Here is a 27,531-nt window from a genome sequence, read left to right as displayed (position 1 = left end):
GGCAACCACAAACACCCCAGCCAGCTGTGTGAAAGAACGTATATATTCAGCACGCACTCAATACAGTATAGCAAAAAAGCTATCGTTTCCTTAACAACATCAACAACAAAAAAAAAAAAAAAAAAAAAAAAAAAAAAAAAAAAGAACCACCAAACTTTCAAAATAACCACCAAAGCTTCCAAATTGCTCCCCACCCTACAGCCCTGATGCTCGTTCTTCTGGCCCGAGCAAGGCAACCAGCGGCAAGTGACCCCAGCCCCTTGTGCCAATCCTGCCAGGCAAGGGGCAGAGGGTGGTCCTGGCTCCCCGGCAGCACCTTGCGCCCAGCACCCAGCTCCTCCCGCAGAGCCCGGGGTGCCGGGGATGCTCCTGCCCGAGAGGGGCCTGGCCAGCGGTTTGCTCCGGTGCTATCCCGTGCAGTTATTTGGGGGGGGGGGGGGGGACGCGCACCAAAGAAAACAGAAAGCGGGGCAGGCTCTGGCTGTCGGCCCGGGGAGGGGAGGGGGGGAGCAGCCGCAGCCTCGCCGGGGCTGGACGCAGCCCGAGGGATGTGCCAGGGAGGAGAGGGGATCCCCTCGCCGATGCCGGGGTGGGGGGTCCACGCTCGGATGGCTGCGACGGCATCTCCGCTGCTTTCTGCCGGAGGTGGGGGACGAGGCCGAGGAGGGGGAGAGGAGCGGCACGGTGGTGGGGACGGGGGGGCTGGCAGGACCCTCGCCGCTGGGCACGGAGGGGAGGTAGATCGGCTTTAGAGACCTCTTGCCCAGGAGGATGTCTTCTCGGACACCAGCTCGGTTCCTGGGGGGGGGAACGAGCCTGCTGCAGGGCCCTGAACACCCCCCGCTTGCCTTCTCCCAAGGGGAAGGTGTCTCGGAGCCTGTTCACGCCGCCGAAAAGCTCTTGAACTGGGGCGGGGGGGCAACTTTCCTCCTAACTTTTTAGCCCTGAAACTGCCTCCGTGGCTGCTGCAGGCAAACTCCCGGCAGCTGGGGACAAGCCTGGAGGTGGCGGCAGGGACCTGTGGGGCAGGAGGGACCCCAGCTCCCTCTGCTCACCCGCCTGGCGGGACCCCAACCCCGACCCCAGCCCCTCTCCCTGCCCCGCTGCAACGGTCCCGCTGCCTCCCCTGCCCCGTGCGCCGTGGGGACAGCCCGTGTGATGCTCCCCGTCCTCCCCCCTCCCCAGGTCCCCGGCCCCAGCGTCCCCCCTGCCGTCAGTCTTGCTGCTCGTTCATCTCCATGTCCGACACCAGGATGTTCTTCTCGGCGGATTCGCTGGGGTTGGAGGTGGTGCGGCTGTAGCGGGCGCTCTCGAAGGCGCCCCGCTCCGCGCTCCGCCGACGCTTGTACAGGTAGACGGCGACCCCCAGCATGGCGCACAGCGCCAGCGTCGACAGCACCACCACCGCGATGGCCGTCGTGTTCTCCGGCAGAGCTGCGGGGAGGAGGAAAAGCCCCTGAAAGGCAGCCCTGCCATCTCCAGCTTCGGCTGGTGGCTCTTCCCGGTGGACTGGGGGCTCTGGGGCAGAGAGGGGCAGGACTGGAGCCTGCTTTGGTATTTTGGGGACAACGCCCGTGGCAGAGCTCCCGGGCCTGGGCAGAGCCTCTCTGGGTCACTCTTGATGTGTGGGAACATCTGGCAGCTGCCAGGGCTGGATTTTTGGGATCCCACCAGCAGATGTGGTGTCCATCCCCCAGCCTGGCCAGGCAGCGTGGGCAAGGGCAGGAGAGCCCAGCAAGGGGCTGGCCGGACACACTCCTCCATGGGGGATGGCTCCTGCCGCTGGGGAGTCCCAACCCTGGGCTAAAGCCACCTGGGAACGGGATTTCCTACCCATAAACACCATTTATTTGGTTATTAATACAAGCTGGGCTGCAGCACAGTCCCCCAGCACCCGTTCCTGGTCCCAGTACTGTGCCCAGGCCGATGGTGCCACTCACCTGCCCTGGAAAAGCTGCTCTCCTCCACTGCAATGGCAACACAGACAGATGAGTGCGTGGCCACGGCACCCTCCCCTATTCCCAGCACCGGCACCACCAGCCCCACACCCTCCACTGCTCCCAGCGCCGCACCACGCAGACGCTGGGTGATGCTCAGCTGCGGGGGTCCTCCAGTTCTGCTCCATCCCCCTGAGGCGCTGACTCCACCACCGAGACATGCACAGCCCACCACCGAGCCCAGTGGGGACCTACAGACCCCAGTACCATCTACAACAACCCCCCCTACGCTGGAATTGCCCAAAACGCACGGCTGATGCTGCCAGTGGGACACAGCTCTGCCCTGCAGCACCCTGCCCGGACCCCCAGCTCAGCCCACATCAGCCCAGGCGCCTCGGGCAGCAAGGGGGGGGTCCCTACCTCGGGGGATCTTGCAGATGACCCCCATGGTGACGTTGGTGCAGGAGCCCAGGCGCCACACGCCGTTGCTGCTCTGGATCCAGTAGCAGCTGTTCTGGCTGAGCATGCTGGGCCCCGTGTCGTGCTGGCCCCAGTTGGAGTAGTTCACGGCGGTGTTGTCATGCCAAACCAAGGTGCCACCTGGGAAATGGAAGAATTAGGTCTGGGGAGGCTGAAGGGGACACTCCCATCTCTGCCCCAGTTCAGAAAGCACAGGGAAGGGTGATGGGGTGATGGGGAGGAGCAGGGGCTGCAGGCCGCCCTCCTGAACCTGCAGGCTCCAGTGGCTTGGAGGAGGCTCTGGGCTGCAAAGCACCACTCCCATCCCACCAAGCCAGAGGACACACACGGCACATCCAGCATGGCCTGAGGCACTGGGGCTCCTGGTCACACCATGGTATAACCCCCCTCCCACTGGTGCCACCACCAAGGGCTTCCTCTGCTCAGCACACACCTGGTGGGAATTCATGGTGGTGCCTGGGGGAATATCTAAAACCTCACTCTTTTCTCGTACCTTTGGGGTTGAAGGTCATGCCCAGCCAGGCACCTTTGGATGGGCCCTCGTACGCCTGGAGATGCTCCCACACGAAGACGTTCTCCATCTCGTCCTGGATGGACAACACCGTGCCGCCAACTGCAGAGGAAAGAGTGTCAGGGAAGAGCCCAGACCTCAGAGGATGGAGCCTGGGAGCAGCGGTGCCTGAGAGGACAAAGCTGAGGAACATCCGTGAACCACATAGTAGCTGGGGAACCCTAACGTAACAGCAAGGAGGAGAGAATGCCCAAGGCTGAACACTGGCACATTGACAGAGGTCTCATTCAAGGGACCCTACCCTCTTTGATTTCCAAGGGTGTGTAACACCCCTCCGCCACCACAGCCCCCCCAATACCTTTCTGGCACCTCCTCATGGCATCCTTCTGCCCCAGGGTGATCTCCATGTGGAAGGTGTAGCAGTGGTCCCGGAAGGGGATCCAGGATGAATCCTCCAAAGATTTGGGACAGCTGCCGCTGTAGCTCCACTTGTGTGTGCGGGGGGCACCTGGGGAGCACACGGTGCATTGGCGGGGGTGGGCGGAGGGGCAGAGGGTGTCAGGGTCCCACAGCGCGTTGGGGCACCCAACCCCTCAAGGACGCGCACCGAGCTGCAGAAGGTCCCTGGTGGGATGCCACCTCCAACCCTCGGTCGCTCCCCCCACACGGTCCACCCCACGCCGAGCCCCCCGTGCCCCCCGACCCGGGCAGCACCTCCTCGGAGCTGGCAGATGCCACCCTGCAGCTTGGTGTCACAGCCGGCCGTGCGCCAGCTCCCGTCGGCGTCCATGTAGGAGCAGCCGGTGACCTGCTGGGGCTCCCCGTCCTGCCAGTTGGCGTAGAAGAGGTTCTCCTCCGTCAACCAGGAGTAGCTCCGGCCTCCCTGGAGAACCAAGGGGAGGAGAAGCTTTGGGGGCTGTCGTGATGCCCTGGGGACCCTCACCCCAGGTGTCTGCTCCCTTCCCTCACCTCGTCGTTGGCCAACCCGATCCAGAGCGGAGCCCGCAGGCTGCTGACGGCCTGGGTGAGGAAAGCTTGGCTGTAGGGGTCGGGGATGGTGGCCAGGGTGGCGTTGAGGGTCTCGCAGAGCAGCAGGGCCTCGTGCCACCTGAGGGGTTTCTGCAGGATGCGGTAAGTGCTGTTGTGGTAAAAGAGGGTGCCGGTGGGCGAGGGGGGGTACGGCGTCCGCGCGGGGCTCAGGGACGGGTCTGGGGGAGCAAAGAGACACGGTCAGAGGGCACAGAGGACACTCCTGCATCCCAGCGGTGGGGCACCCCCCCCCCCCCTCATCCATCCCCCCACCAAGCCAGGGTGTCCTGGGAGGGCGGAGAGGCCACGTCCCCAGGGGTGACGAGCAGTGACACCCCGGTGACACCCCCCCCTCGGAGCTGTCCATTAGGGCGCACGTCCCTGTGGAAGACGCCAAGCCAGGCTGGTGCGCACAGGTTTGGGGTTACCCCAAAAAACGGCTGGGACCAGGGACAAACGACCCCCCCCCACCCCCCCCACCAAGTCAAGCCTGTTGCACCCTGAGCTCCCCCCACGCTGAGCCCATCGCCCCGAGCTCCCCAGCTCCAGCCCCACCCCAGCATGGGTCAGCGAGGTGGGGGTGGCAGGTCCCCAGCGAGCGGGGGCTGTCCCCCTCGTCCCCCTCCTACCGATGCTCCGCTGGCAGATGTAGCCGTGCTTCTCCTCCAGGCAGCTCCGGTCGTCCCAGCGTCCCGTGAAGTGGGGGGGCGAGCCGTGCCACACCACCACGCAGTTGGTCTGCGCAGCCAAGCCGCAGGGTCAGCATGGCCATCCCACCCCCGCAGACACCCCCACGCCAGGGACCCCCCGCCCAACCCTGCAGGGCCGTATCCCGCTCTGCCCTCCCAGAGCCACCCCGGCAGGCTAAAACCTCCCATCCTGACGGTGGGACACGGCGCTGAGACCTTCCCAGGGGATGGGGGATGCTATTGGGGGGGGCGGGGGTGTCTCACCCACCGGCTTGTCGCGGGGGCTGGAGGCGCCGCAGCCCGAGGGCTCGCCGGGCGCCCAGCTCACGTGCCGCAGCGGCTCGCCCTCCACCCACTGGAACTCCCTCTGGGCGTCGTGGAGGCCGATCCAGAGGTCGAAGGAGATGTTGGGCAGCATGGAGGTGATGAAAGCTGCAAGGAAGGAGCGCGGTGCTGAGGTCCACCCCCGGCAGGTCCCCAGCAGTGGGGCCGGGGGGAGCTGGAGGGGGGACACACACACATACCCTGCTCCAGGGGGCTGGCGATGGTGGCCAGCACAGCGCCCTGGCTCTCGCACGCCTGCTTCGCCTCGGGCCACTTCACTATCTCAGCTTTGTCGTGGCCGTTGAAGCTGAAACACTGCACGGGCCGGGGGCACAGGATGGTCCAGGGGGTGCAGCCACCCCCAGCCCCCCCCCCCCCCCCCGCCCTGAGCCCTGCACCCTCCCCACCCAACCACCCTCCACAGCCCCGTTCTGCCCCAACGGTTCCCCCTTTTGCACCCTCGTGCATGCCGACCCCCCCCAACCTCTGCTGCACCCCCACCCCCCAGTGCACCTCTCTCCTCGCATCCGTGTGCGTGCACCCCCAGCACCCACCTCTGCACCTGCACCCCGCACCCCCTGCATGCACCCCCCAGCAATCCCCCCCCAAAAAGACGTGCCCGTGCCCCTCTCCGCTCTGCCATTTCTCAGCCTCGGCGGGGCCGGCGGAAAGCCAGGAGGTGGCCGTCCCCTCTCCGTCCTGCCGTACCTTGCTGAGGAAGGGAAACCAGCCGCGGGGACAGCCCCCGCTCGCCGGGGCGGGCAGCGGCGGGAGGGAAGGCTTCACGGCCGTCCCGTTGCTCCGCTTGCAGATGTAGGGCAGGGCCGTCATGCACTTCTGGTCCCCCCAGTCCTCTGCGGGGAGGGACAAGCCAGGCATGACTCCGCCGCCGCATTGGGGTGGGGTTGGGGGTGCTCAGCCTGCGGCCCCAGCCCCTCCCGAGGCCCAGCACGGCCGGATCCTGCCCCTCACCTCTGCTCGCCGTCATGTACACGCACTTCTTGTCCTTGTTGATGGGCCGGGGCTTGCCCGGCGCCCAGGAGACAAAGTTGAGGAGGGATCCGTCGGACCACCTGGGAAAGGCACGGGCAGGAGCACGAGGCTGAGCCGGTGAACGGGACCAGCTGCAGGTCCTTACTGGGAGCATGCCCCACCACTGCCCTCTCTTGCGTGAGGAACCTCCGTCCCAGCACCCCGGGATGAGCCACGGTGCTCTGAGAGCTGGGGACGGTGGCATGGGGACGTGCAGGGACGCGGTGGCTCTGTCTCTGACTTACTTGAACCTCCCGTCGTTCTCGTAGGTGTGCAGCCCGATCCACCAGTGCTGCTCCTGGCCCCTGGAGAACTGCGCGCCCGGAGGGGACAGGTCAGTGCCCTGCAGGGACTGGCTGTCCTTGGGGACAACCGCAGCCATCCCGGGCACCCCCCTTGCAGCTTGTACCATGGCAAAAGGCACCACCTTCCTGAGCCCTGACCACACACCCAGGCACCGGGACCCGCCGCCACTACCCAAACCCCACCATGACCCCAGCCGAGCCTGGCTGTCCCCAAATAACGTCCCTCCAGCAAAGGATGAAAGAAGCCAGAAAGGGAGCGGCCCGGGGGGGTCCCCATCGCCCTGGTACCTTCTTCAGGTTCTGGCCCAGGAAGCGCAGCTCGGCCTCGCCGTGCACGGACGTCAGCTCCGCCTGGAACCAGCTGCAGATGCGCTGCGCCTGCACCCACGTCGAGTGGTGCTCGAAGAACTTGTACTCGGCCTCCTGGTACTTCACCCACTCTTTGCTGCCTGCAGGCAGGGACCGGTGTCACGTCGTGGCTGTGCCACCCCCCCCACCGCCGCCACCGGCACCCACCACCCTGTCCCTCGGTCCCCCGTGGGTTGGGCTGCTTTGCTTCTGCCCCTCTCCTGCAGCTGAGGGGCTTGATCCTGCCCGGTCCCTGCAGCCATGCTGTGCAGCAAGGAGCAGCAGGATGCCCGGGTTGCCCTCCCTCCTACGGCCCTGCACAGGATCTGTTTTCCAGATAACGCTGCAGGGATGTCCCTTGGGGACCGCGCCTCGCTCGTGCATGTGACAGGGTGGCAGATGCTCGGGGAGGACAGTCTACACCAAACGGACACACGGCCGTGGCCGAGGCACCTTGGGTCGTGATCTCCGGCTCCTTCACGTCGGCACCTGGCAGAAGGGCAAGGAGAGGTTGTCGGCGGGATGTGAGGCTGGGATGCTCCCACTGACGCTTGCCTGCAAACTGCCCACGGGCTCCCAGGGCGAGACACCCTCCCGAATCCCCCCTGTGATGGACAGCATCTCTCCCAGCCCCTGAATTAGGATCCATCTTCCCGTAAAAGCGCAACTTTCGGAAGGGAGGTGACAGAGGGTGCCCCTTGCACCCGCTCTGCCATCCCGCAGCCCATCCTCTGCCAGGTTACTCAGAGCTGAAGGGCTTGGGGGGCCTCTTTGGCGGGTACCTTTGGGCAGTTTGCAGATCCAGTCCAGCTGGGCTTCGCACTGCATCGGCATCCACTGCAGGGAGGCCAGGTCCAGCACCGCGCAGGTCCGGATGTCATCGTCGTCGTAGTTACTGCGGTCAAAGTTGCGGTAGAAAAACTGGGGGTTGAGAGAGACGGGGGCGGTGTTGGGCATTTCCACCAGCGCTGGGTTTGCCCCACCTGCACCTCCAATGCCAACTGGAGTCGTCTCGCCGACCCCCCCCCTGCCCCCAGACTCACCCCCAGCCCGTCGCTCCACCTCCAGCTCCTGTCCCCCGCCGGGTCCCGCCGGTTCAGGCCGATCCAGAACCAGTGCTGCTCGTGGAGGTCCGGCTCCGACTCCCTGCAGGGAGCCAGGGGGAAGGGTGAGAACACCACCCCCTTCCAAAACAGAGGCTTTTATATTTCTATACAAATACATATTTATAATCCGGCTTTTATTTGTCTGTTTTCAAAGCCTGCTGTCCCTGCAACACCCAAAGGCAGGAGCTCAGATAACAGGCACGCCGACTCAGGGCTGAAGGAGTTTTAAATCCAAGCTCCACCCCCAAATTACACAGAATTTCCTGCACTTCTCCCCCATCCCCTCTTCGGTGGAGCCACATCAACTGATGCACCCTCTGCACACAAGTCTGTGCTCAGAGAGCCACGTCCGTGCCCCGTCCACCCAGCCACGGGTGCCAGAGCACACGGGGAGGGGTGCAGGCTCATGCCAAGCACACTCGGGCAGCCTGACGCACCGGCGCAGCCAGCCTCTCACCCAAAAATCTTGTTGAGGGTGTTGGCGATGAAATGCTCCTCCTCATAGCTGCCCAGGCTGAGCAGCTGGGCCCCCAGCTCCCGGCAAAACTCCTGCGCCACAATCCACGTCTTCTTCTCTTGCAGTTTTTCAAAGCTGAACACCTGGGGAAGGAGGAACCGGCAGCAGAGGGGGCTCAGCACCGGGAGAGGGGGCAGAGCATCGTCCCCACCGCTCAGCCTGAACCAGGATTGTGGGGTCCGGTGCTGCCCTTTGCAAGCACCAAACACGCTCCTTCACCCCGCCCTGCACCAGTGGGGAGGCACAAGCACCCCTCACAATGGCCAGGGCAAGCCCCCCCAAACACCCCTCACCTTGTAGCAGTGACGGAGCTTGGAGTCGGAGCTCCAACCCGGGGGGCAGGCAGCGGTGAGGCTGGGCGTGGGGTAGGGACCGGGCAGCTCGGGGTTCACCGGGGTGCCCAGGTTCTGCCGGCAGATGTACTTGGCCTTGAAGGTGCTGCAGTTCTTCACCTCCCACAGCCCCATGGAGCTGCCGGTGGCCAGGGCCACGCAGCCGCCCTTGTTGTAACCTGGAGCGCTCACGGGAGCGGGGAGGACGCCAGCCTTAGGGTCGGATGGTGCCGGGCAGCAGAGCCAGCACCCACCCTGCGCGGAGGGGACGTCCCCATCCCACCCGCCGCCGCCCTCTTACCGGGCTGGTCGCGGTTCCAGTGGGTGTACATAACCTCATCGCCGCTCAGCCAGCGGAAAGCGCCTGTCTCGTTGATGTCCTGCAGAGCTGTCCAAAAATACTCCCCGTCCCAGCTGTAGATGAGGCTGCTGACGTACGCCTGCTCGAACCTGGAGGGGCGGTGAGAGCGGGCGATGCTGCGAGCTGCGCTGCCAAGCAGCCCGCGGTGCTCCAGCCCTGGGACCCACAGCCCCGCTGTCGGGTCACCCCCCACCTCGGGGTGGGGGGGGGGGGGGAGGGGGTGGCTCTCGTTTTGGGGCAAACCCAGCACCACCCGGCGTGACACTCACCTGTTGGTGATGGTGACCAGCGTGGAGCCGTAGTCGGAGCACGTCTTGCGGGCGTCGCTGTAGGGGACGCGGTCCTCCCCCAGCCAGAAGCAGGAGGGGCTGTGCCACTTCCAGCCCTGGGGACGGGTGACAGGGGACATCCGCCACCGCTCACCCCAGCCCTCCCCAGAAGGATGGGAGCAAACCCCAGGGAGGGGTGAAAGCAACGTCCCACATCCCCTGCCACCATCTCTGCCTTCTCCTGGGAGGTCTCCCTGTCCCCGGCCGCCCCAGCTTGACCCCGCTCAGCTTTGAGCTCTAACAAGCCCCCGGCCCCAGAGGACGTGGCTGCAAGGAAAACAAACACCCAGGCAGCTTCAAAGCCAGGGAAACGGCTCTCCCCTGCCAACGTCCAGCCCTGGCCGGGGCGTGGGGAGGGGAACACAATCCTCCTCTATACGCCGCGGGGCCAAATCCAGAGCGAGTCCCACCGCAGCCCGCTTTAATCCCCCCGCCTTGTTGATGTTGGAGCCGCTCCGGGGCCGGAGACACAATAGCGCCTGTTTTCTGCCAGAGCAGGGAGTGGGGCGGCCCCGGGGCTGGCAGCAGCGGTGGCCGCGTGGGGAGGGACGTGGGGGGCTCACCCGTGAGAGGGGACACGCATGTGAAGCTGGGGTTGGAAGGTGAAAGGGCTCGGCTGGGGAGGCAAGTAGCCCCAGGTTCAGGGAACCCTCGGCACGGCAGGAAGCATCACAGAGGTTTTACCCCTGGGTCCCCTGGGCATTGGAAGGACAGTGGGGGACACATGCCACCTGCAGCATCACCAGCACGGTGGGGAGGGAAGCGGGAGGGGAGTTTTGGGAGACCAAGAGGAAAATGGCCCCAAATCCTGTTTTTCTCCCCAGGTTCCTGCTCCTGCAGCCTTTCCCCAAAGTCAGCAAACCCAGGTGTGGACCCACTGGGTCCTGCTGGGAACAGCATGGACACCCCTGAGCAGCTGAGAAAGGGGCCCGGTGCAGGCCACCGATATCCCCCGAAGGGTCCCCAACCAGCCCTGGGCCTCAGCACCACTAAAACCACACGGGTGGTCTCCCATGCACTGAGCACCACAACAAGCTCCTGTGATCCAAAAAGGGGACAGGATGGGACCGACAACCCCAACTGCTGCCTCCAGCTCCCAATCCCAGTGAGCCCCCGCATCCCTCTCTGGCTCTGCCCTTCCCATTGCCCAAACCTCCAGCCCCCATGGCTTCCTTCAAGGCTGTTACAAAAATAAAGGGGGTTTGTGAAGGGGGAGAAAAAACAGCAAAGTCACAAAGGAAAAAACAGCACGGTGGCCGGAGAAGACCAGGGCTGATCCTTGGAGCAACATGCCGCCTCCTTAACATGAGCCTCTACATCTGGGTGGCAAATGGCCCAGGTGAGGATGAGGAGGGAAAGGAAGGATGGGGAAAAGTGTTTTCTCGGTTCATTTATCACTCCCAGTTTGTTTCCCAGGAGGTGAATCTCTGCTGGGCACCCAGGGCCAGGGTAAGACTGTAGCTGGAGAGGCAGGAGAGAGTTAAAATTTGCGTGGGGATATCCTATTAGTCCTCAGGACTGCTGCGGGGACCAGCAGGCAGGGTGGCAGTGGCCCATTGCCACCAAGCGCCTTGTCCCCAGCGACTGCCGACACTGGGGCTCCCCTGGCTCCAGCTGGCAGCCCCCCGACTCTGGCCTGGCATGCCAGCTCGCCCCGCTGCCGCGTCACGCCCCCGAGCCAAGTGCCTGCTGGCGTTTGTCTCTGCTGCCACAGGGTGAAGACCTGGGAGGAGCCCGGCGGCACCTCTGGGAGCCGGCCCGGAGGGGCTGCTTGCTAGTCCGAGCGCGAGCGTGTGCGCTGGCTTGCTTTGAAACGCTGGGAGATGTTCAAGAGCGGCGGCAATGCCAGGCTCCCCCCTCGAAGACTTTGCAAAGAGGCACAAAAGCAACTTCCCAGCAAGCGTGGGAATGGGGCGGCCTCAGCCCCACTCAACAGCCGGGGAAACTGAGGCAGAGTGTGGTCTGAGTGAGAACCTGCCAGTTTGGTGGCTGTGTCCCCAAAACACCCGTATCCTGCCCAGAGAAGGCAGCCAGCCATCGTGCCGAGGCACAGGGCCGGCAGCCGCCTCCGTCCCACTGGGCTCCCACGTGGAGCAGCTTTGCTGCCGTGTTTTGGCACAGACAGAGACAAAGGGGAGAAAAAAAAAAAAAAAAAAAAATGAACGTCTCTGTTGGCAACCAAGCCGGCCCAAGGGGGAGGATCTTGGATGACGGGGACATGCATTTTGTTCCAGTTTCTTCCCATGGCCTCATGTAACCGCAGAAGCGAGGGGCTCGGCAGCCCCCAGGCACCCACCCGCAGCTCTGGGTGCTGCCTGTCGGGGCTCCCTGAAATGGTTTTGGGGAGAGGTCCCCTGTAACCCCAAAGGGCCAAGCATCACGCAGAGCCATGGAGCAGCCAGAGGCACCTCCCACCCCAGGTCTCCCTCACCTTTCGGCACCCGTGGTCATCCTCCTCCTTCTCCTGGCTCACCCAGCCGGGTTTTTTGCAGATGGATGGCAGGGTCTGGTTGCACGGGCTGTCATTCCACCTCCCTTCCTGCACAGCAGGGGCAAGAGCAGGATTGAGTTTATTCAACAGCCTGGGGCATCTCCCAGCTCATGCATCCCCACCTTGGGTCCACAGACTTGCCCTCCCTACATCAAATCCCCACGGATGCTGTGCTGGATCCCTCCCATCCCAACAGCTGGGATGAGCCAGGCTGAATCCCAGCCGGAGATGCTCCCCGAGGCATCCCTGCCCCGGCCATGAGGATGCTGCAGCGCTCTGTGGGGAGGTGCAGGATGAACCCCCGGGCTCTCACCGGTCCCCAGATGGTCACACAGTCTTCCAGGCTGTCGCGGAAGTTGTTGGGCTCGAAGGGGTGCCAGTACGTGAACCTCACGGGCGTCCCATCCGACCACTCAAAGTTCATCTGCAGCTTGAGGTCATTCAGGCCAATCCAGAGCTCCTCCACGTCTGCCGAGACAGGAGGGTTGGGGGGGTGAAACCCCCCCGGCTAACGCGAGCCCCCCATGACGGGACTGTGCAAAGCACTGGCCGCAACCCCACTGCAGGGCCCAGCCCCTCACCCCAGCGGGGCCAGTGGGCAGGAGTGGGCGTGGCAGGGCGTGACCAGGGCGTGGCACCTCCTGCCTGCAAGGTTGGACCCACAGAGGGGGAAACACGGGGACATTTGCCAGCAGTTTTCAAGGTGCTGGCAGCAGCAGAATGGTAAAAGTCCAGACCCAAGGGCTCAGGTCCAGTGTGCTCATCGTTTTCAACCATCCCACCCCATCCCATCCCAGTCTGCTCCCAGTCTTCCTGCAGGTCCCACTCCTTCCTCCACCCTTCTATAGCTCCTGCCTTCCTTGGCATTAACCCCTTCGGCCCCCAGACCCTCCCCAGTCCCCACTGAAGCCTGGGTCCCCCGACAGCCCCGCAGCGGGTTTGGCTGGCAGGCTCTCCCCCCGCAGCGCAGGGCCGGGCTGCGGGTGGGGGGAACAGCAAAACCCGAACCGTGGGTGACCCTAACGAGGGGTGGCACAAGTGAGGTCTTCCCTGTATCACCATGTGATTGCTTGAGCTGAAAATTCCCAAGTACCATCCCAGCTCCGACACATCCCAATATGGGAAACTTCAACCCCCATTACACCGGGGTGAGGCCAGAACTGGGAAGGGAAACCTGGGGTGCTGCAGGCAGGCGTGCCCCCTTCTCTTGACCTGCTGCAGGGGACACTCGTGCCCTGGGCAGATTTAGCAGTAAAAGGTGCAGCTTCCTCTAGCAAGCCCAGCAGGACTTTTTTTTTCCCATCTTTTTCCCCATTAACCAACTGGGACTAGTGCCATTCCCAGCTGCGGCTGCCTATTTTCCTCCTCGGCACTGCAGGCTCCCGGGAACACCTTTTACATTTGCGGGATGGACGACGCACCCGGGGGCACGGGCTCCTCCAAGCAACACATCACCTCCCAGCCTGGGGCCTCCACTCCCTTCACAGCCACAAATTAATTCAACTTCGCAGCCTCCATCACGCAGAAGTGACCCTTCCCCGGACCCCAAAACGGGATAGGAAGGGTGGTGCTGACACAGTGGGCTCCCCCTTACCTTGCTTGATCTGCTTGGTGACGAACTCCAGCTCGGAGAGGGTGTGGATGCTGACCAGGTCCCCCCCGCTCCGCAGGCAGGTCTTCTTTGCCTCCTGCCAGCTCTTCTTCTCTCCCACCAGACGGTAGCAGTTGGACTGGAAGGGCTGCCAGCTGGGCTCGCAGTCCACCTTCACCTCCGACCACGAGTCTGGCAGGACACAAAGCAGCCTGAGGGCTCCTGTCCCGCTCTCCAACCCCGTCCTTGGCAGGGAGGGGACCACGGGGACGGGACCACAGTCCCACGGGGTGCTCAGGAGACCAAGCCAAAGTGGGGATGGGAAGGCCATGGCCAAAACGTAACACGCAACAGCAAGGTGCAGGCAGAGGTGGCTTTACAGCTCCGGGGACAAACCAAAATCCCTTGTTTGCAGAGAAGCGATAGCAGAGCGGAGAGCACCCTGACCCCTGGGGAGCACGGGGGACCTCCCGCTCCCCTCGATTCCTCCCCTACCACCCAACCTGTAATGGCACTGAGCGCTGGACACGCCTCGGGGAGGACCTTTTCCAAATCGAGGCAACTCTGGGGAGCTCAACCACTGCTCTGCACATCCAGGGCACCAGCAAGCTGGGGACACCGTGGGTATCTCCACGAGCCGCTCCAGACCGTGCTGGGATGGGCGCATGCTCGGCCAGGATGGGGGGTTAGTGGTTCCCAGTGCTGCTCACGCCCCTGCTCACCCGTCAGGAAGGGGTCGGCCGTGGCGTTGGGCTTCTTCTTGCAGACGTAGGGGAGGGCGATGCCGCAGTCGCGGTTCTGCCACCCCCCGGACGACTCGGTGCGGATCACCCCGCAGTTCTCCTCGCTGGGGTTGTCGGGCTGGTCTGAAAAGCGGGATGGGGGGGGGGGGGGGGGGGACAGGCTGCTGAGGGGCCGGGGCAGAGCCACCAGCGCTGCCCACACGGGCAGGGCACCGCGCGAGGGCAGGCGCCGGCAAGGTGCAGCTCTCCCTGCTCCAACACCAGTAAAGACCTATTTATTTCATTATTTTGCACGACAAAGACGTGACCCTGCATACCGCGGATTATTTATTGTGCCTCGATGCAGGAGGACCTGGGACATCGCTGTTTTACCTAGAAGTGCTGGATGGCAGTCCCAGGGGGACATGGCACCAGACCTGAACTGCTCCTGCCTGTCCCCAAACCTGCTCCTGGGGCATCACTGTCCCCACGAGTGCCTCTGGGCAATGGCACTGGGCATGACCAGAGCAGCCCTCACAATGGGTCCTTCTATCCCCTGAGCACCCAAGGGTTAGAGACGGGCATTCGCAGGTGGGGACCACTCCTCCAGCACCAAGCTGGGATGCAATGACCCTTCAAACAAGGAAGCTCAACCCAGGTTATCCACTGGGCTGCTGAGGGCTTGCAGAGGGACAGCCCCCCCATCCCACACCCTGTGTCCCCGCTACAGCTCCATGGGTGTCTCAGGCTGCTCTGCAACCCCATGGGACTCTCCATCCCCAGGCAGTCTGGGACACCCCACAGCAGCCCGGGCCACCTCCCCTGCCCTGGGACCATCTCCGGTGGTCACAGGCGGTTCCCCAGCCCTCCCCATCACCACCGTGACCCCCCCCCGCCCCGTCTCACCACTCTCCCAGTTGAGGTACTTGAGGGGTGAGTTGTCTGACCACTGCCAGCCTCCGTTGATGTCCAGGTCATTGAGCCCAATCCAGAGTGTGGAGCTGTACCCCGTCAGCAGCCCTGGGACCGATGCAGCCAGAGGGGCAGGATCAGTCCCCCCAAGCCCCAGCTCAGCACCCAGCCAGTCACCATCCCCAAACCAACCACCCGGGGCAGGCAGAGCAATCTGGTACCAGTAATGGCCATGGTGTCACCAGCTCTGCCCCTGGCCAGGAGGACAGGGGTGCAGCCAGGCTGCCACCATGTCTCACCGTTGATGTACGTCTGCTCATGGATCTCGGTGATGCTGAGCAGGTTGGCCCCTTGCTGCTCGCAGCTATTCCAGGCCTCCCGCCACGACAGCGTCGACTGGAAGTTGAACTGGTAGCAGCTGTTGGTGAGGTGGTCCTTGTCCCAAAAGGTCTCGCAGTCATTGCCTGCAGGGACGAGCAGGGTGAGCACCCAACACAGCCCCAAAAGACCCCAATAACCCAGAAAAGCCAGAGAGAGAAGCCAGCGGGGATGCTCCGGCACTGCACGCTGCTCACGGGATGACGGACAAGGCAGGAAGAAAGGGGAGAGGAAGGAAATCCCCTGGGAAGGATGGACATAGCATTTTTCCTTTTCCCCGTGGGATGCATCCCCCCCCACTTACTCTTTATGGGGCAGAAGCCCCATCGCTCGTCCTTGCCGTAGTCCTGGGTGGTGGCACACCAGAGATGGCCATCCTCCCGCCCCGTGCTGGTGCACTCGTGAAACCACTGGTTGTCATACTTGAAGGGGATGGTGCACGGCTTCCCGTGCGAGTTGCCCTGGATGGTGTAAATCTCTGCAGGAAAAGAGGAGCCCTTGCTTGAGGCTGCATCTACGGGGGGCTGGAGGGAGGTTTGGGGTGAGGGGTGCAGGTTGGCTTGGCGTGGGGTCTAGCAGGGTGCCCGGAGGCTGCCCGCTCCCCATCACCCTCATCCTGCCTGGTTCTGCAGCCCCAGCAAGCTGGGACCGAGCTCCCCACGCAGGACATGACTGCTGCAGCACCACAGCCTCAGCTCGCGTTTTGGGGCTGGTTTGGGTTACGGGATAATACTAACGCCCAACGAGGCATTACCAGCGTAGGGCACGGAGCACAGATCCTCCTCGGTGCCGTACGTCCTCCACTGCGAGCCACGCGCCTGGTCACCCCGGTCCAGGGAGGAATTGCCCGGGCGGGCTCCGAGGTGCTGGGAGAGCTGCTCCCCGAGGCCGCGGCAGCTCCAGCGCATGTTGACGGACTCGCGGTCGCACTCGTAGGTGGCCAAGGGGTGCAGCCCCGCTGTGGCGTTGGCCCCGTGCCACGACACCCCCAGGCACTGCATGGACCCCACGTTGAAGAGGCGATTTCGCGAGACCCATTTCCACTGCTGGGCTGGGGCGCTGGCGTTGCAGCCCTTGGCGAGTCTCACCAGCGAGTCCTTCGTCTCCAGGCAGCCCTGCGCACCCGTGTTGTAGATGAGGAAGACTTTGGAGTCTGGGTAAAAAACAGGCAGAAAGGGTTAAAGCGTTGCTGGGGATTCGGCATCATACCACACATTCCCCCCAGCCTGATCAGAGCATCCTGGCTCCCCTTCTATGCACATTAAATCTCAGGGTGCATCCCCGTGCGCCCATCACACCGGGGACCATTGCTTCCCTGCAGAAATAACCCCGGGGTTTGCCCCATTGCCCGTCCTCGGGGTGACGGGCTCCAGGCAGGGCGATAGGGATGGGTGTTTGCACCCAGAGCCGGCTGAAACCTCGTGGCATCCTCACGAAGCACCAGCAAAGCATCTTTCGGGCACCAGAACCAGCGCAAAGAGTTCTCACAGCATCCGCAGAGCCATTTAAAAACCAAGTTCCCGCTGGCAGCGCCCAGCCCCGGCATCCCGAGCAGCCCCGCGCCGGCGCCGAGGAGCCCACGCCAACGGCTTCGGCACCGGCCATCTGCTCCGGGCAGAGAAAAACAGAGCAGGGAAATAGAGAGCCCATCCGTCATTTTTATGTGTATTTGGGGACCTGTTAAAAAACTGCGGAGCAAACAAGAACTTTGGGGGGAAGATGTCCCAGCGCACGAACAGGGCGTGATGGAAAACGCCTGCGCGCAGCCGCGGCTCCCGCGGGCACGGCCCCAGCCCCAGCAAAGACGAAATGTCGCGTCGGGACCCTCCGAAATCCCAGCGCAGGCGTCGGGAGGCGGGAGCAGAGCGAGGGAAATCGCTGCCAGCAGATAAAAGCGCTGCTGCAGGCGCGGAAGGGAGAAAGGTTGATCCCAACCCCAGCCCCACGCACGTCCCACGGACCTGCCTGCTGCGACAGCCCGAGCCCACGGCCCCAGGGCAAACCCCCGACCCCCCCCCCCACCACCACCAAGGGCCAACCCAGCACGTGAATCCATCCCAAAACCCACATAAACCAGTAAACCCAAGACGTTACGCTGGGACACGTTGCTCCAGCTGACGTGTCGTTTTTTTAAAAGATACTTTACTTCTTCAAATTAATGTCTTTAAGCTAAAAAGCCGCCCCCGGAGCTCTGCGCAGCTGCCTCTTGCCCCAACGCCCCCGCAAAAAGCTGCCCAAAGCAGCACATCAACAAGACGACTTTTGTCGGTTTTTGTTTGTTTGTTTTAAAAGTGACCCATTTTTTTCCACCACAAGCATTCACCAGAAGTCAAAGCGAACTCACGGGCCCCGCTATATTTAGCTCTGGTTTGCTTTGGTTTTTTGCCATTGTATGAATTTTTTGGGCTGAAAAGGTTTTAATTTCCTATTCCCCCACAACCTCACCCTGCCCCAGCTATGTTGTTACAGGCAGCTCCAGCACATTCGAGCAACAAACATCTTGGCTCAGTGAACTTTCCTGAATTGTCTCTGAAAGGAAAAAAGAAATGGAAGAAGAAAGACACCCCCCCCCCCCCATTTCATTTCAGAGCTTCAGCATTGCCCTGGTTCCAGAAAATAAATGATGTAAAAGGCCTGTTCCCCAGCAGAGATGACATCACTGATGACCTCAAATAAACAAAAGTGAAGCCCATTTACATGGCAATCTCCAAGGAGCAGACTGCACATGTGCAACACAGAAAGGCAATGACTGGAAGAAGAAACATTCAATTTCTTAGAAAATATTTTTCAAATCACGGCAAGGAAGAAAATAAGCAAAAATTCAGACTGGGCCAATTCTGGCTGGCTGAAGCCCAAGTCCTTTAAAGTGGTGCCAGTGTGTCACCCACTGGAGCTGGCTTGATCCTGACCTGGACATCAGGAGACCAGCTCGTCCCTGCACCAAACACCCGCCTCACCGTGCCAGCATCATCCACAGCATCACCCAGCCCGTCACCGTCCCCTTCCCACATAGAGCAGGGGTGGTGTGACCCACCTCCGGCCCCAGGGACATGGAGGGGTCTTTAAGCACTTCTGGGGTGTTGCAGCACCAGTTCCACGACCCAAGTACCAGCACGTGGGCAGGATGAGGCCTCCCTGGGCCACAGGCTCACGCCACAGTGCTTCGCAAAGGAGCCAAATACCAAACCTTTGGTACTAGGAATAGAAAAAGCTGCTCTACCACGAGCACTGTCACAGCCGTTAGCAGCAGGGGTCAGCAACGGGACACCCTTCTCTGCTGATCTGCTAACCTGGCTTTGCAAGAAAAAATTAATAGCATGTTGGAAAAGCCCTAAAGCCGGCCCTGGGAGCTGGTGTCAGGGTGCTCAGCACCACATCGGGGCCATGCAGCATCACACAAGGGCGATGCTCGATGGCAGCCACGCAGCAGCACGGTGCTCAGAGGAAGCTGCCCAGACCAGACAGGGCAGCTCCGGGGCCAGAAAAGCAGAAAATATCATTTTACTCTAAAAAGAGAAAAGCTGGAGGTAGTAAATTATAGGCTAAGGGTTTTGGTCTGCCCCCGCACACGGCAAGCAGCTCAGCCCATGGCCCCTTAGCTCGAAGCAGGCAGAAGAGGACACCCAACGTGTCCCCCCCCCCGCCTCAGTCCCTGCTGAGCCCTGCAGCAATGGGAAAGCTTCAGCACCAGCTCAGCCCTCGCCCCTTCCCAGTGCCTCCATCTTCTCCCCTTCAAAAAAAAACGCTGTGCAGCGACAGCGGGGAGCTGCTCCCAGCAAGGCTGGAGCCAGGGGGGACGACCAGCATGAGCCCACCACACGGCAGCAAAGGCACATGCTGTGCTTCACCCAAAATACACTCTTCTTTCACTTACAGGGAATTTGGGGCTGACTCGACCCCCGCTGGTGTCTGTGACATCGCCAGCGGTGCCTGGACAGGCCCTCAATGCACCAAAAAGAGCTTTCAGCCTCCCGGACCCCAACCCCCCCTGGCACGGCCGAGCCCGACGGGCTTCGATGTCTACGGAGCCAACAGCTCCCCCGCAGACCACCAGCCTTCTCCTGCGCGGTATTTCTGCCGAACCCGGGCTCTGCCCGACCCTCTCCCGGCTGACGCTTGTGGAGAACCCTCCGAAAGGCGGCTGCAGGGACTGTGCTGCTCAGCACCAGCCTGGCTGCGGCCGGCTCCAGCTCCACCAACGATGCTCAGCGCCCGAACCGAGCGCCTGAGTGAACCCTCCCTGCTCCCACCCGGCTGCCGATGAGCAGGGTGGACGTGAAGTTGGGCGGGATGGGGCCAGTTTGCATCGATGAATCCCTTCTCCCACGCCAGTATCCCACAGAGCAAACCCGACCTTCGCAGGAGGCGGCTCCAGAGAGGCATCCCAGTGGGACTGGGAATGTCCCCGTCCCTTCCAGGGCCCCTGCTCTCGCACTGCCCTCCGCAGCCACGGCACAGCTACGGCGGACTCTCTCAGAGATGCTCCTCGGGTTTTTGCACCCACCTGCAGACTCCAAACCCCGCTGGCAGAGCTCCCCAACCGCTCTCCAGCGACAGAAACCCAACCACAGCAAACGCCGGCAGAGCCTCCTCCCTGCCCCAAAGAGGAGCTGCCCGCACACCCTATCCATGCCTCTCCCTCCTGCATCCTGTATCTTTCAAGCAGGGCCAGCTCAGCACAGCTCTGCTCCATCATGCCCTCCTCCTCCTCTGCAGAGGAACTGTGAAAGCAAAGCAAAAACCCGTTTTTTCAGCCAGGATGCTGTCTGCTCCCAGCCATACAGACACCTGGATGCTGCCTCTGGTTTACTGGTATGAGCGTGGAAACCAGCCGGTGGTATGAGGCAGCGTGATGGTGGGGATGGTGGGGAACTGGGGCTGCGACCGACTGGTTCTGCCCGCAGAAACACTCTCCACTCCCACGGGGGAAACACTGGGATGCTCATGCTCTGGCACAGTGGGAGAAACTGACCCTGGTACTGGTGGCTGAACGCTGCGGAGATGGAGGAGCTGTGATCCTTTGCGGCAGCCCTCAAGGGAGTTTTTACACCCCGTGCCTGGCTCCAGGTGCTCTTTTTTTCTAATTAAAAAGCACAAGTTTTTAGCCAGCAGGAAGTCTGAACTGAAGGGAACTCAGCTCAACCCTTCCCACAATGGCTTTACCACCCCATGGCAAATAAGGAAAGCTTCACAACCTACAATTTTGGGGAATGTGGGCAGCACCAGATGAGAGGCCAACGGAGAGGTGGAGGCTCCAGGGGACAGAGGTGGCCGTCGGTGGTGGCAGACACAGAACACGCCCTGAGCACATCCCAGCCCGGCCACCCGCACCAGGACACCCAGAGCACCCCTACTCCATTGCATTTGCCACCCTCCCATCACCAGCAACAACGGCAGGATCAAATTTAAGAGAGGACAGAAGCTACGAGGGGACCCAGGTCCCTGTTATCCTGTGCTGAAGCGGCTCCAGGGCTCTGGCTGCAATTTTGCCCGACAGCAACCAAAAGCAAACGCTAGCCCCAGCGTGGCAGTGCCACTCCAGCTCTGTGCCACATCCCCTGCCACCCCCCTGGCTCCTCTGCGAGGCTCATCGTGACACCCATTTGATGGCAGAGCCCTTCACGCAGCTCTGGGGCTCAGCCCTGTCCTGCAGCTGCCCTGGTGAAGGTGCTCCCTGCCCAGTGCTCTTGCTTGGGATCACCCTTTATTTGGAGTGTCCTGAAAAACCCAGCCCCAAGCCCACTTGTGTGGGACGCTGAGCATGCACAGAGCAACAGGGACGATCCCCTCCTCGAAGGTTTCTGTGCTGCAGACACAGCCACGGAGGTGGTTTGCTCCAAACCACCTGGCAAAGGCAGCAAATCCTCCAAATTGGACATGGTGCCCCAGCCACGGCAGCAAACCGGGCTCCATCGGGGCTCCAAGACCCCAGGAGCTCCTCAGGGGCTGCAGACCCCCATGCAAGGAAAGCAAGCCTGCTAGCAAACGCCTTTGCTGGGATTTTGGAGCCCTTGCAAAAGTTTTACTCATAACATCCTGCAGCAAGAAACCCACTCTTCACTCGCATGGCGCATAAAGAAACCTCTGTTCAGCCTGAACCTCCCAGTTTCAGGTGCTCTCAACCACTGGAAAAGAGGGCACAGCAGTGCCAAGGCACCTGCTCCAAACTGCAGGCTTTTCAGCCCATTATTGCTGCCCAAAGGCAAGCAGCGGCTCTGAAACCCTTACCACATCATTGGAAGAAAAGCTGCGGGAAGTGGCAGCTCATCCACAACAAACAAGGTGGGGATGCACCAGGCTCCACAGGAAGATCCCAAAATTTCACCCTCCAGTGACGTTTGGGAGTGCAGGGCTGCACTCCAGCACTGTTCCTGGCTGGTTCAACTGATGGATGCTGCAGGGGCACAGAAGAGCCCCCAGCTCCATCTTAAATTCCGTATTGTTGGATGAAATATTCCTGTAAAGCAAAAGCCCCTTCCTAGAAAGAAGTTCCCAGCGAAGCCCGGTGTTACCACCGCCGGCATCCGTGGCCCCATCAGTCAATCCAGGTGTGGCTGATGCCATCCCCAAGGTCTCGGTGTGGAGAAGAGCAATAGCATGGCCACGGCCATAAAAAGCAGCAATTTTTGGCCCAAGGAAGGAGCCTGTGTGTCCCTCCGAGGGCTGGGAAGGAGAAGCAGTGATAAGAGAACTGTGGTACTGAGAGCAGAGCTGGAGCATCCCCACCGCCACTGACCACGGGGTACGAGAGCAGCCCGGGTCTGTGGGGAGGGCACTGCTGCTCTACCTCCCCCTGCCCCAAGCCCCTCTTGGGCATCAATAAACTCCATGCAACCCCTTGAAGAGGAACTTCAGATTAAAAGACAAAGATAAAAGGAAAGGAAATGCAGAGAGTATCAGCAGCCCCAGGGCACACCATGAGCTTCTGACTCAGCCAGAAGCAGCTCTGGGTGCTCCAAGCCAAGCACCAGAGTAAAAGAGGGTGGTTGTTGCTTTGTTTTGTTTTTGAAAAATAAACCTCAGGGAATAAGGAGCATATCTCATTACAGGGACGAAAGCGAAGCTCCCAGTGGCCTGGCTGAGAGTATGAAGCAGCAGGACCTGCACTTGGAGCCGAGAAACTCCTCCTGACTTGCCCAGCAGTGCAGGGAGAAGCTGCTGTTTATAGGGTGGGAGCTGTATGAGACAAGCTCCTTACTTGGCCGCGACCATGAAGGCTACCTACCACCCTGCTTACTCTCTGCTGCCTCGTAAAGATTTTGGAGTGGGTCCACATACCGCGTTTCAGCCACTCTGCAGACATTAAAAAGTCCATTCTCACCGCACCCTGCCTGGGACGCAGACAAATAAATGCATTCCATGGGGGGATGCTTGCCCGTGGGCAGCTCAAGTGACGTGCCCATCGCCCTGGTAGGGGACAAGGGAGCCAGGAGCCCCAGCATCTGCCCTCCGGAACCCAGCAAAGGGTAGAAGGATGTAAATTTTCCCCAAATTTCCTCCAGACCCGCTCCAGGCTCCAGCCCTGCAAGCGGCCGCGTGGATCCAGAGGTGGAAATCCCAGGTTTGCCGACTCCCCGGGGGCGCAGGGAGAGGAAGGCAGCGCCTTCCGAAGGGCTCCAGCCGGGATGGAGGAGTGCGATGGACCCACTGAGAGCACAGTGGGGTGTGGCAGAGGATCCCCCCCCCCCCCCAGGACACGGTGGCCAGGATTGCCACGAGTGCCCAGTCCCACATTCCTGTTCTCACCAGCCACAAAATCCTGGCAGCAGCAGCAGCCTCGGCCGTGTCCCGGGGGGACCGCTCTGGCCCCGGCTGGTCTGGCTGCCCCCCATTTGCTCACCCTGAAGCATCACCCACCAGCTCCACAGACCCCCCCCAGCCAGCAAATTCGTGTCCACGTCCAGGGGCATGATGTGACACGTGGGACAGCCCCAACATGTGTCCCCACAGATGTGCTTCCAGCATAGTTGGCTGAAAACTACCAAATTTTTCAAAACTACTAAAGAAACTCCCCCACAAAAGAAAAGAAAAAAGATCCAGAGATTTCTCCTCCCTTGTTTCTCCAGCACCGCTCCTGATACTAACACCCCGAGCGATGCCATGGGTGTCTCAGGACAGGGGATCCTCCATTTCATCAAAACCAAGCACATTTACATAGCAAGGATCAGCCCCTGGTGTCCCACAACTATTTTGATTATTATTAAAATTATGTTTAACATGAAGCTCTTCTCACCGGGTGCTCTTTGCCTGCCTCACGGCCAGCACTCAAGGGCAAGACTGGGATAAATGGGGCCGTTTCCTGCAGAGCCCAAAGTTGCTGTGTCTGGATTTGGTCAGAAGAAAGGGAAGGGCTCGGTCCCTCCATTCTCAGTCTCAGCACTATCCTGCAAACACCCTGTTTTACATGGAAAATCCCATTTATGTCCCTGTTGTGACAGCATGAGGTGCAGCACAGGGTTGAGCTCTTGCCAGGATGGGGATGAAAGGGGCATCAGGCTTGAAAAATACCCTGTGCCCCCTGCAAACAGCCAAACCTTCGCTCCCAGACTAAAGAGTACTCCCAAGAATTTGCAAGTCAATCCACTAATCATTTTCTAATCCTTAATTAATTAAAGATGGGTTCTTTAAGAAAAAGAGCATCTGTGTGAGTCTCTTTTGGGCTCTCAGCAATCTTAAGAATGAGAAAAATGTCGATGCTCCGCGGTCTCAGCACAGTTCAAATTAATTAAAATCCTGCTTCTCGGCCGCACGTGAAGAACAAAATTTTACAAATTGTTTAAACAACCTTTCGAGGAAATGGCTGGGTCGGGACGGGCTTGAGTGGGCCGCGAGGGTGGCTGCCACGCACACTCCCACTCCCACCCCCAGCCGAGAATCGGCCGCGCTCCACGGAGCCGAGCTGGGTGCGACGCACCCGCACCGCCGGGCGAGCTGCCGACGTGGGCACCGGCCCCTCGCTGCCCTTCTCCGAGCACCCGCCGAGGCACCGGAGCCAGGCTCCTGCTACGCACTTATCAGCCAGAAAAGATGATTTAGCAGACAGCAATTATAGCCCCTCAGCAGCCATTTGCTTTGATTTGGGGGCAAAAAAAGTTTCCCTGGAAAATATTTAAGGAAGAGGGAAGGCAGGAGCGTGCCTCTACCCCGCAGGGAAAGGTGCAAAATCCAGCCAGAAATGAAGACGAAGAGAGAAAACTGCAACGTGGCTTTAACTATCACCAGGACCTCACGCCTAAAAATGCCTTCTCGTGCGCCGGCAAGGTGTCCCGGGGCAGCACCTTCACACGGGAAACCTCCTGGGGCCACCACGCTACTCTGGGCGGCTTTGGGAGAAGGGGATAGTTTGGCATGGAAGGCTAAATCTCTTTTGCTTTTCATTCTTGTAATTCTTGTGCAAGCAGCCATCCCTCGCCCTGCTGCCTCGTCCCCATCCCGCCCAGCTGGCTGCCGGGGCGGTGAGGTCCCGGCCGTCCCCTGCCAGGCTCTTAGCAGCAAAGCCAACACCTCTGTTCCCCTTTCCTGCTCCCAAATAATCCAAAGAAGTCCGAGTTATAATTTCTTGGAGCTGCATTTGCTGTGCAACGAGCTATTTCCACCGCAAAGAGGAAAACGGGGTGGAGGGAGCTTCACGCAGAGGCTGCTGTTTGTTTTGCGGGCTGTAAATTCTTCCCTGGGTCCCTCTCGCCCCCTCCCCTCGCCGCCAAGCCGACGCGGCAGCTCCCACCCGTGGGTCCCACTCTGGGCACTGGTCACAGCTGACCCAAAGCCCCGTCAGCGCCACGTCCCCGCATCGACACGGGGACCCTGTCCTGCCTGCCGCCCCGGCAGGACGGGAGCTGCTGCCTCAGTTTCCCCCCCCGGAGACGGGCGCGGGGTTGCTCCAGCGGACGCTGCAGAGCTGGGGCAGCCAGTGGCGATATCCCAGCGAGGAGCCACAAACCTCCTGCCAAAAGCCCCGCACCGGCGTCCCGGAGGCGAGGATTTGGCACGGAGCCCTCAAGGAAGCGACAGCTCCCCAGGGGGAAGCGATGCGGCCCGCCGGGCCGGCCCCCGCAGCGAGCGTCCTTGCAAACGCCCCTCGCTCAGGGGACTCTTGGGGTCACCCCATCCCGCTCCCCAAATCCCAGCGAGGATCCCCGCCGAGCCGCCAGCCCAGCCTGGCGCTGAGGGACCTCGGCTGCGGCACCTCCGTCGGCGCCAGCCCCTTTGCCCACTGGGTCCGAGCCAGGGCTGGCGCTGGGGAGAGCGGTGTTAAAGCGGGGATGGGGGGCGGTGGGATGTTCGAATTGAGGGTGCTGGCACCCCCCCCACCGGCACGGCACCGTGGGCTGGAGGCAGCTGAAAGCCGCCTTGTTCCTGGCCCTGCCCCGGCGCGGGGTCGGCTGCCACCGCGCTCCCGCCTGGAACCGCCCGGACAGAGCTGCCTCTGTCCTTGGGCTCGCCAGACCTGGATCCCACCGACATTTTTCAGGACGAAACAGCCAGAATCGGTCCTTATAGGTAGCTCGGCCTCGCTGAAACCAAGTCGCTCCCTTAAAACCCGCCAAAGGAGGAATCCACGGCCCTCCGGTACCTTACGGGGAGGTTTAACAGGAATTCAGCTGCGGGAAGTTGGGGGGGTTCAGCCGAGATGTCCCCAACCAGCAGCAAACCCTGGCACCGCTCTCCGGGACACCCCGGGGTACTGGGGGGGGGGGGTGTGGGTGTCCTCTTCCCCATCGCCGCCTCCTTTCTCCAGCTCTCAGACAAGCAGTTTCTCCCAGCCGTGTGCCGGGATGGTGGCCCGGGATGGTGGCCCAGGATGGTGGCCCAGTGGCATCGCAGCACCAAGGGACCACAACCCCGGGTCTGTCCCTGGGGATGCTCAGCCCCGGGGGGGCTGCGGGGGGCAGGGGGGGAGGAGGGGAGCGGTGCCCTCCCGTGCTGCTGTTTCCAAATCTGCTTTGGATCTGTTAAACGGACTCTAATAAAACAGGCCAAGGGTTTATGGCTGTTATTGTTCAGGCAAAAGTAGCCAATTTTGCTCTTTTTTTTTTAAAAAAAAAAAAAAAAAGTTTTCTCAATAGGGCCAACTTAAGCCAAGTAAGCAACAAACGCCGTTCCTCGCTTCTGTGCGAGACTATTCTGGGGTAAAAAGTGTCTCAAATGGCAATTCCAGGGGCCGTCCCGAGGAGCCTCAGGCATCTGGCACATGGTGTCTTCAGAAGGTTTAAAAAAAAAGGGAAAAAAATACAACCCATTGACTTTATTGTGAGAAGTTACAAAAAAAAAAAAAAAAAGAAAAAAAAGAAAAGGAAATCTGTGAATACCCACTCGGGCCCCGATCCCGCGGGGAGCTTTTCTATAGGATTAACACGCCGGGAGGGGGGCGGGGGTCAGGATGGGAGAGGGAAGAAACCTCCAACAAAACACTTCGGCCCCTTCCCGACCTCCCCCTCCGCGAACTGCGCTCCCCGGGGAGACAAAAGGCCGGAGCGGGGCTGCGGGCCGGCGGCCGCCCCCGGCCCCCCCGCGCCCCCCCCGCGGCCGCGGAAGCGTTTCCGCCGGGCTCGCCAGACGCTGCGTGGCCGCACGGCGCGGGGAGTTAAACTAAAAATAATAAAAGCGAGCGGAAACGCGGCGGAACGGGGAGAAAACACGACGCGGCGAAAACTGGAGAAAACAAAACGCGGCGGAACGAACCGCGACCGAGGGAGGATGAAGTAAAACAAACCGCGATAAAAGCAAATAAAACATTCCGGGAGAAAATAAACTGGAGCGGTGTGAACCGCGCCGGAGCGAAGCGACCCCCCTCCCCCCCCCCCCCCCCCAATACTCTCCCCAGGCAGCGCCCCGCAGAGCCGGGCGGGGGGGGGGGGGCGGGAGCCGGGGGGGGGGTGTCCCCCCATCCCTCCCCACGCTGTTTTCGCTCCTCGCCGCCACCCCCCCACCCCCCCAATAATAACTAATTCGCGGACGGGGGCGGTGGGAGGAAGGGGGGGGTCTGGCAGGAGGAGGGAGCCGCGGTCCCACCTGGGTGCGCAGCGCCGAGCACCAGCTGGAGGCCGAGGAGGCAGCACAGGGGGGCGCGGAGGGGCCGCGGTCCCGCCGAGCCGCGCCCCATGCCCCGCGCTGCCCCGCTCCGCGCCGCTCCGCGC

The 27,531-nt window shown here is 61.6% G+C and overlaps 1 protein-coding gene across 1 annotated transcript; it reads right to left on the bottom strand.

Annotated features, from left to right (window-relative positions):
- Nucleotides 1-25: 25 nt before the first annotated feature.
- Nucleotides 26-27,531, bottom strand: MRC2 (mannose receptor C type 2). The gene is made up of 30 exons (XM_042787471.1): nucleotides 27,407-27,531; nucleotides 16,149-16,547; nucleotides 15,699-15,872; nucleotides 15,316-15,480; nucleotides 15,011-15,124; nucleotides 14,105-14,248; nucleotides 13,386-13,574; nucleotides 12,105-12,259; nucleotides 11,732-11,839; nucleotides 9,241-9,356; nucleotides 8,912-9,060; nucleotides 8,572-8,789; nucleotides 8,219-8,361; nucleotides 7,699-7,801; nucleotides 7,438-7,576; nucleotides 7,109-7,144; nucleotides 6,596-6,756; nucleotides 6,248-6,315; nucleotides 5,943-6,043; nucleotides 5,679-5,824; nucleotides 5,171-5,285; nucleotides 4,915-5,078; nucleotides 4,587-4,695; nucleotides 3,898-4,136; nucleotides 3,643-3,811; nucleotides 3,287-3,436; nucleotides 2,911-3,030; nucleotides 2,358-2,537; nucleotides 1,941-1,967; nucleotides 26-1,434 (listed from the first exon to the last, which is right to left on the bottom strand). The coding sequence occupies exons 1-30, from the start codon at nucleotides 27,495-27,497 to the stop codon at nucleotides 1,214-1,216; spliced, it is 4,413 nt and encodes a 1,470-aa protein (XP_042643405.1). The 5' UTR covers nucleotides 27,498-27,531; the 3' UTR covers nucleotides 26-1,213.

The sequence above is a fragment of the Tyto alba genome, unplaced genomic scaffold (assembly GCF_018691265.1).
Source record: "Tyto alba isolate M040663 unplaced genomic scaffold, T.alba_DEE_v4.0 Super-Scaffold_12, whole genome shotgun sequence".
Lineage (NCBI taxonomy): Eukaryota > Metazoa > Chordata > Aves > Strigiformes > Tytonidae > Tyto > Tyto alba.
Note: the sequence above shows the minus strand (reverse complement) of the source record. Positions and strands in the feature narration are given on the sequence as shown.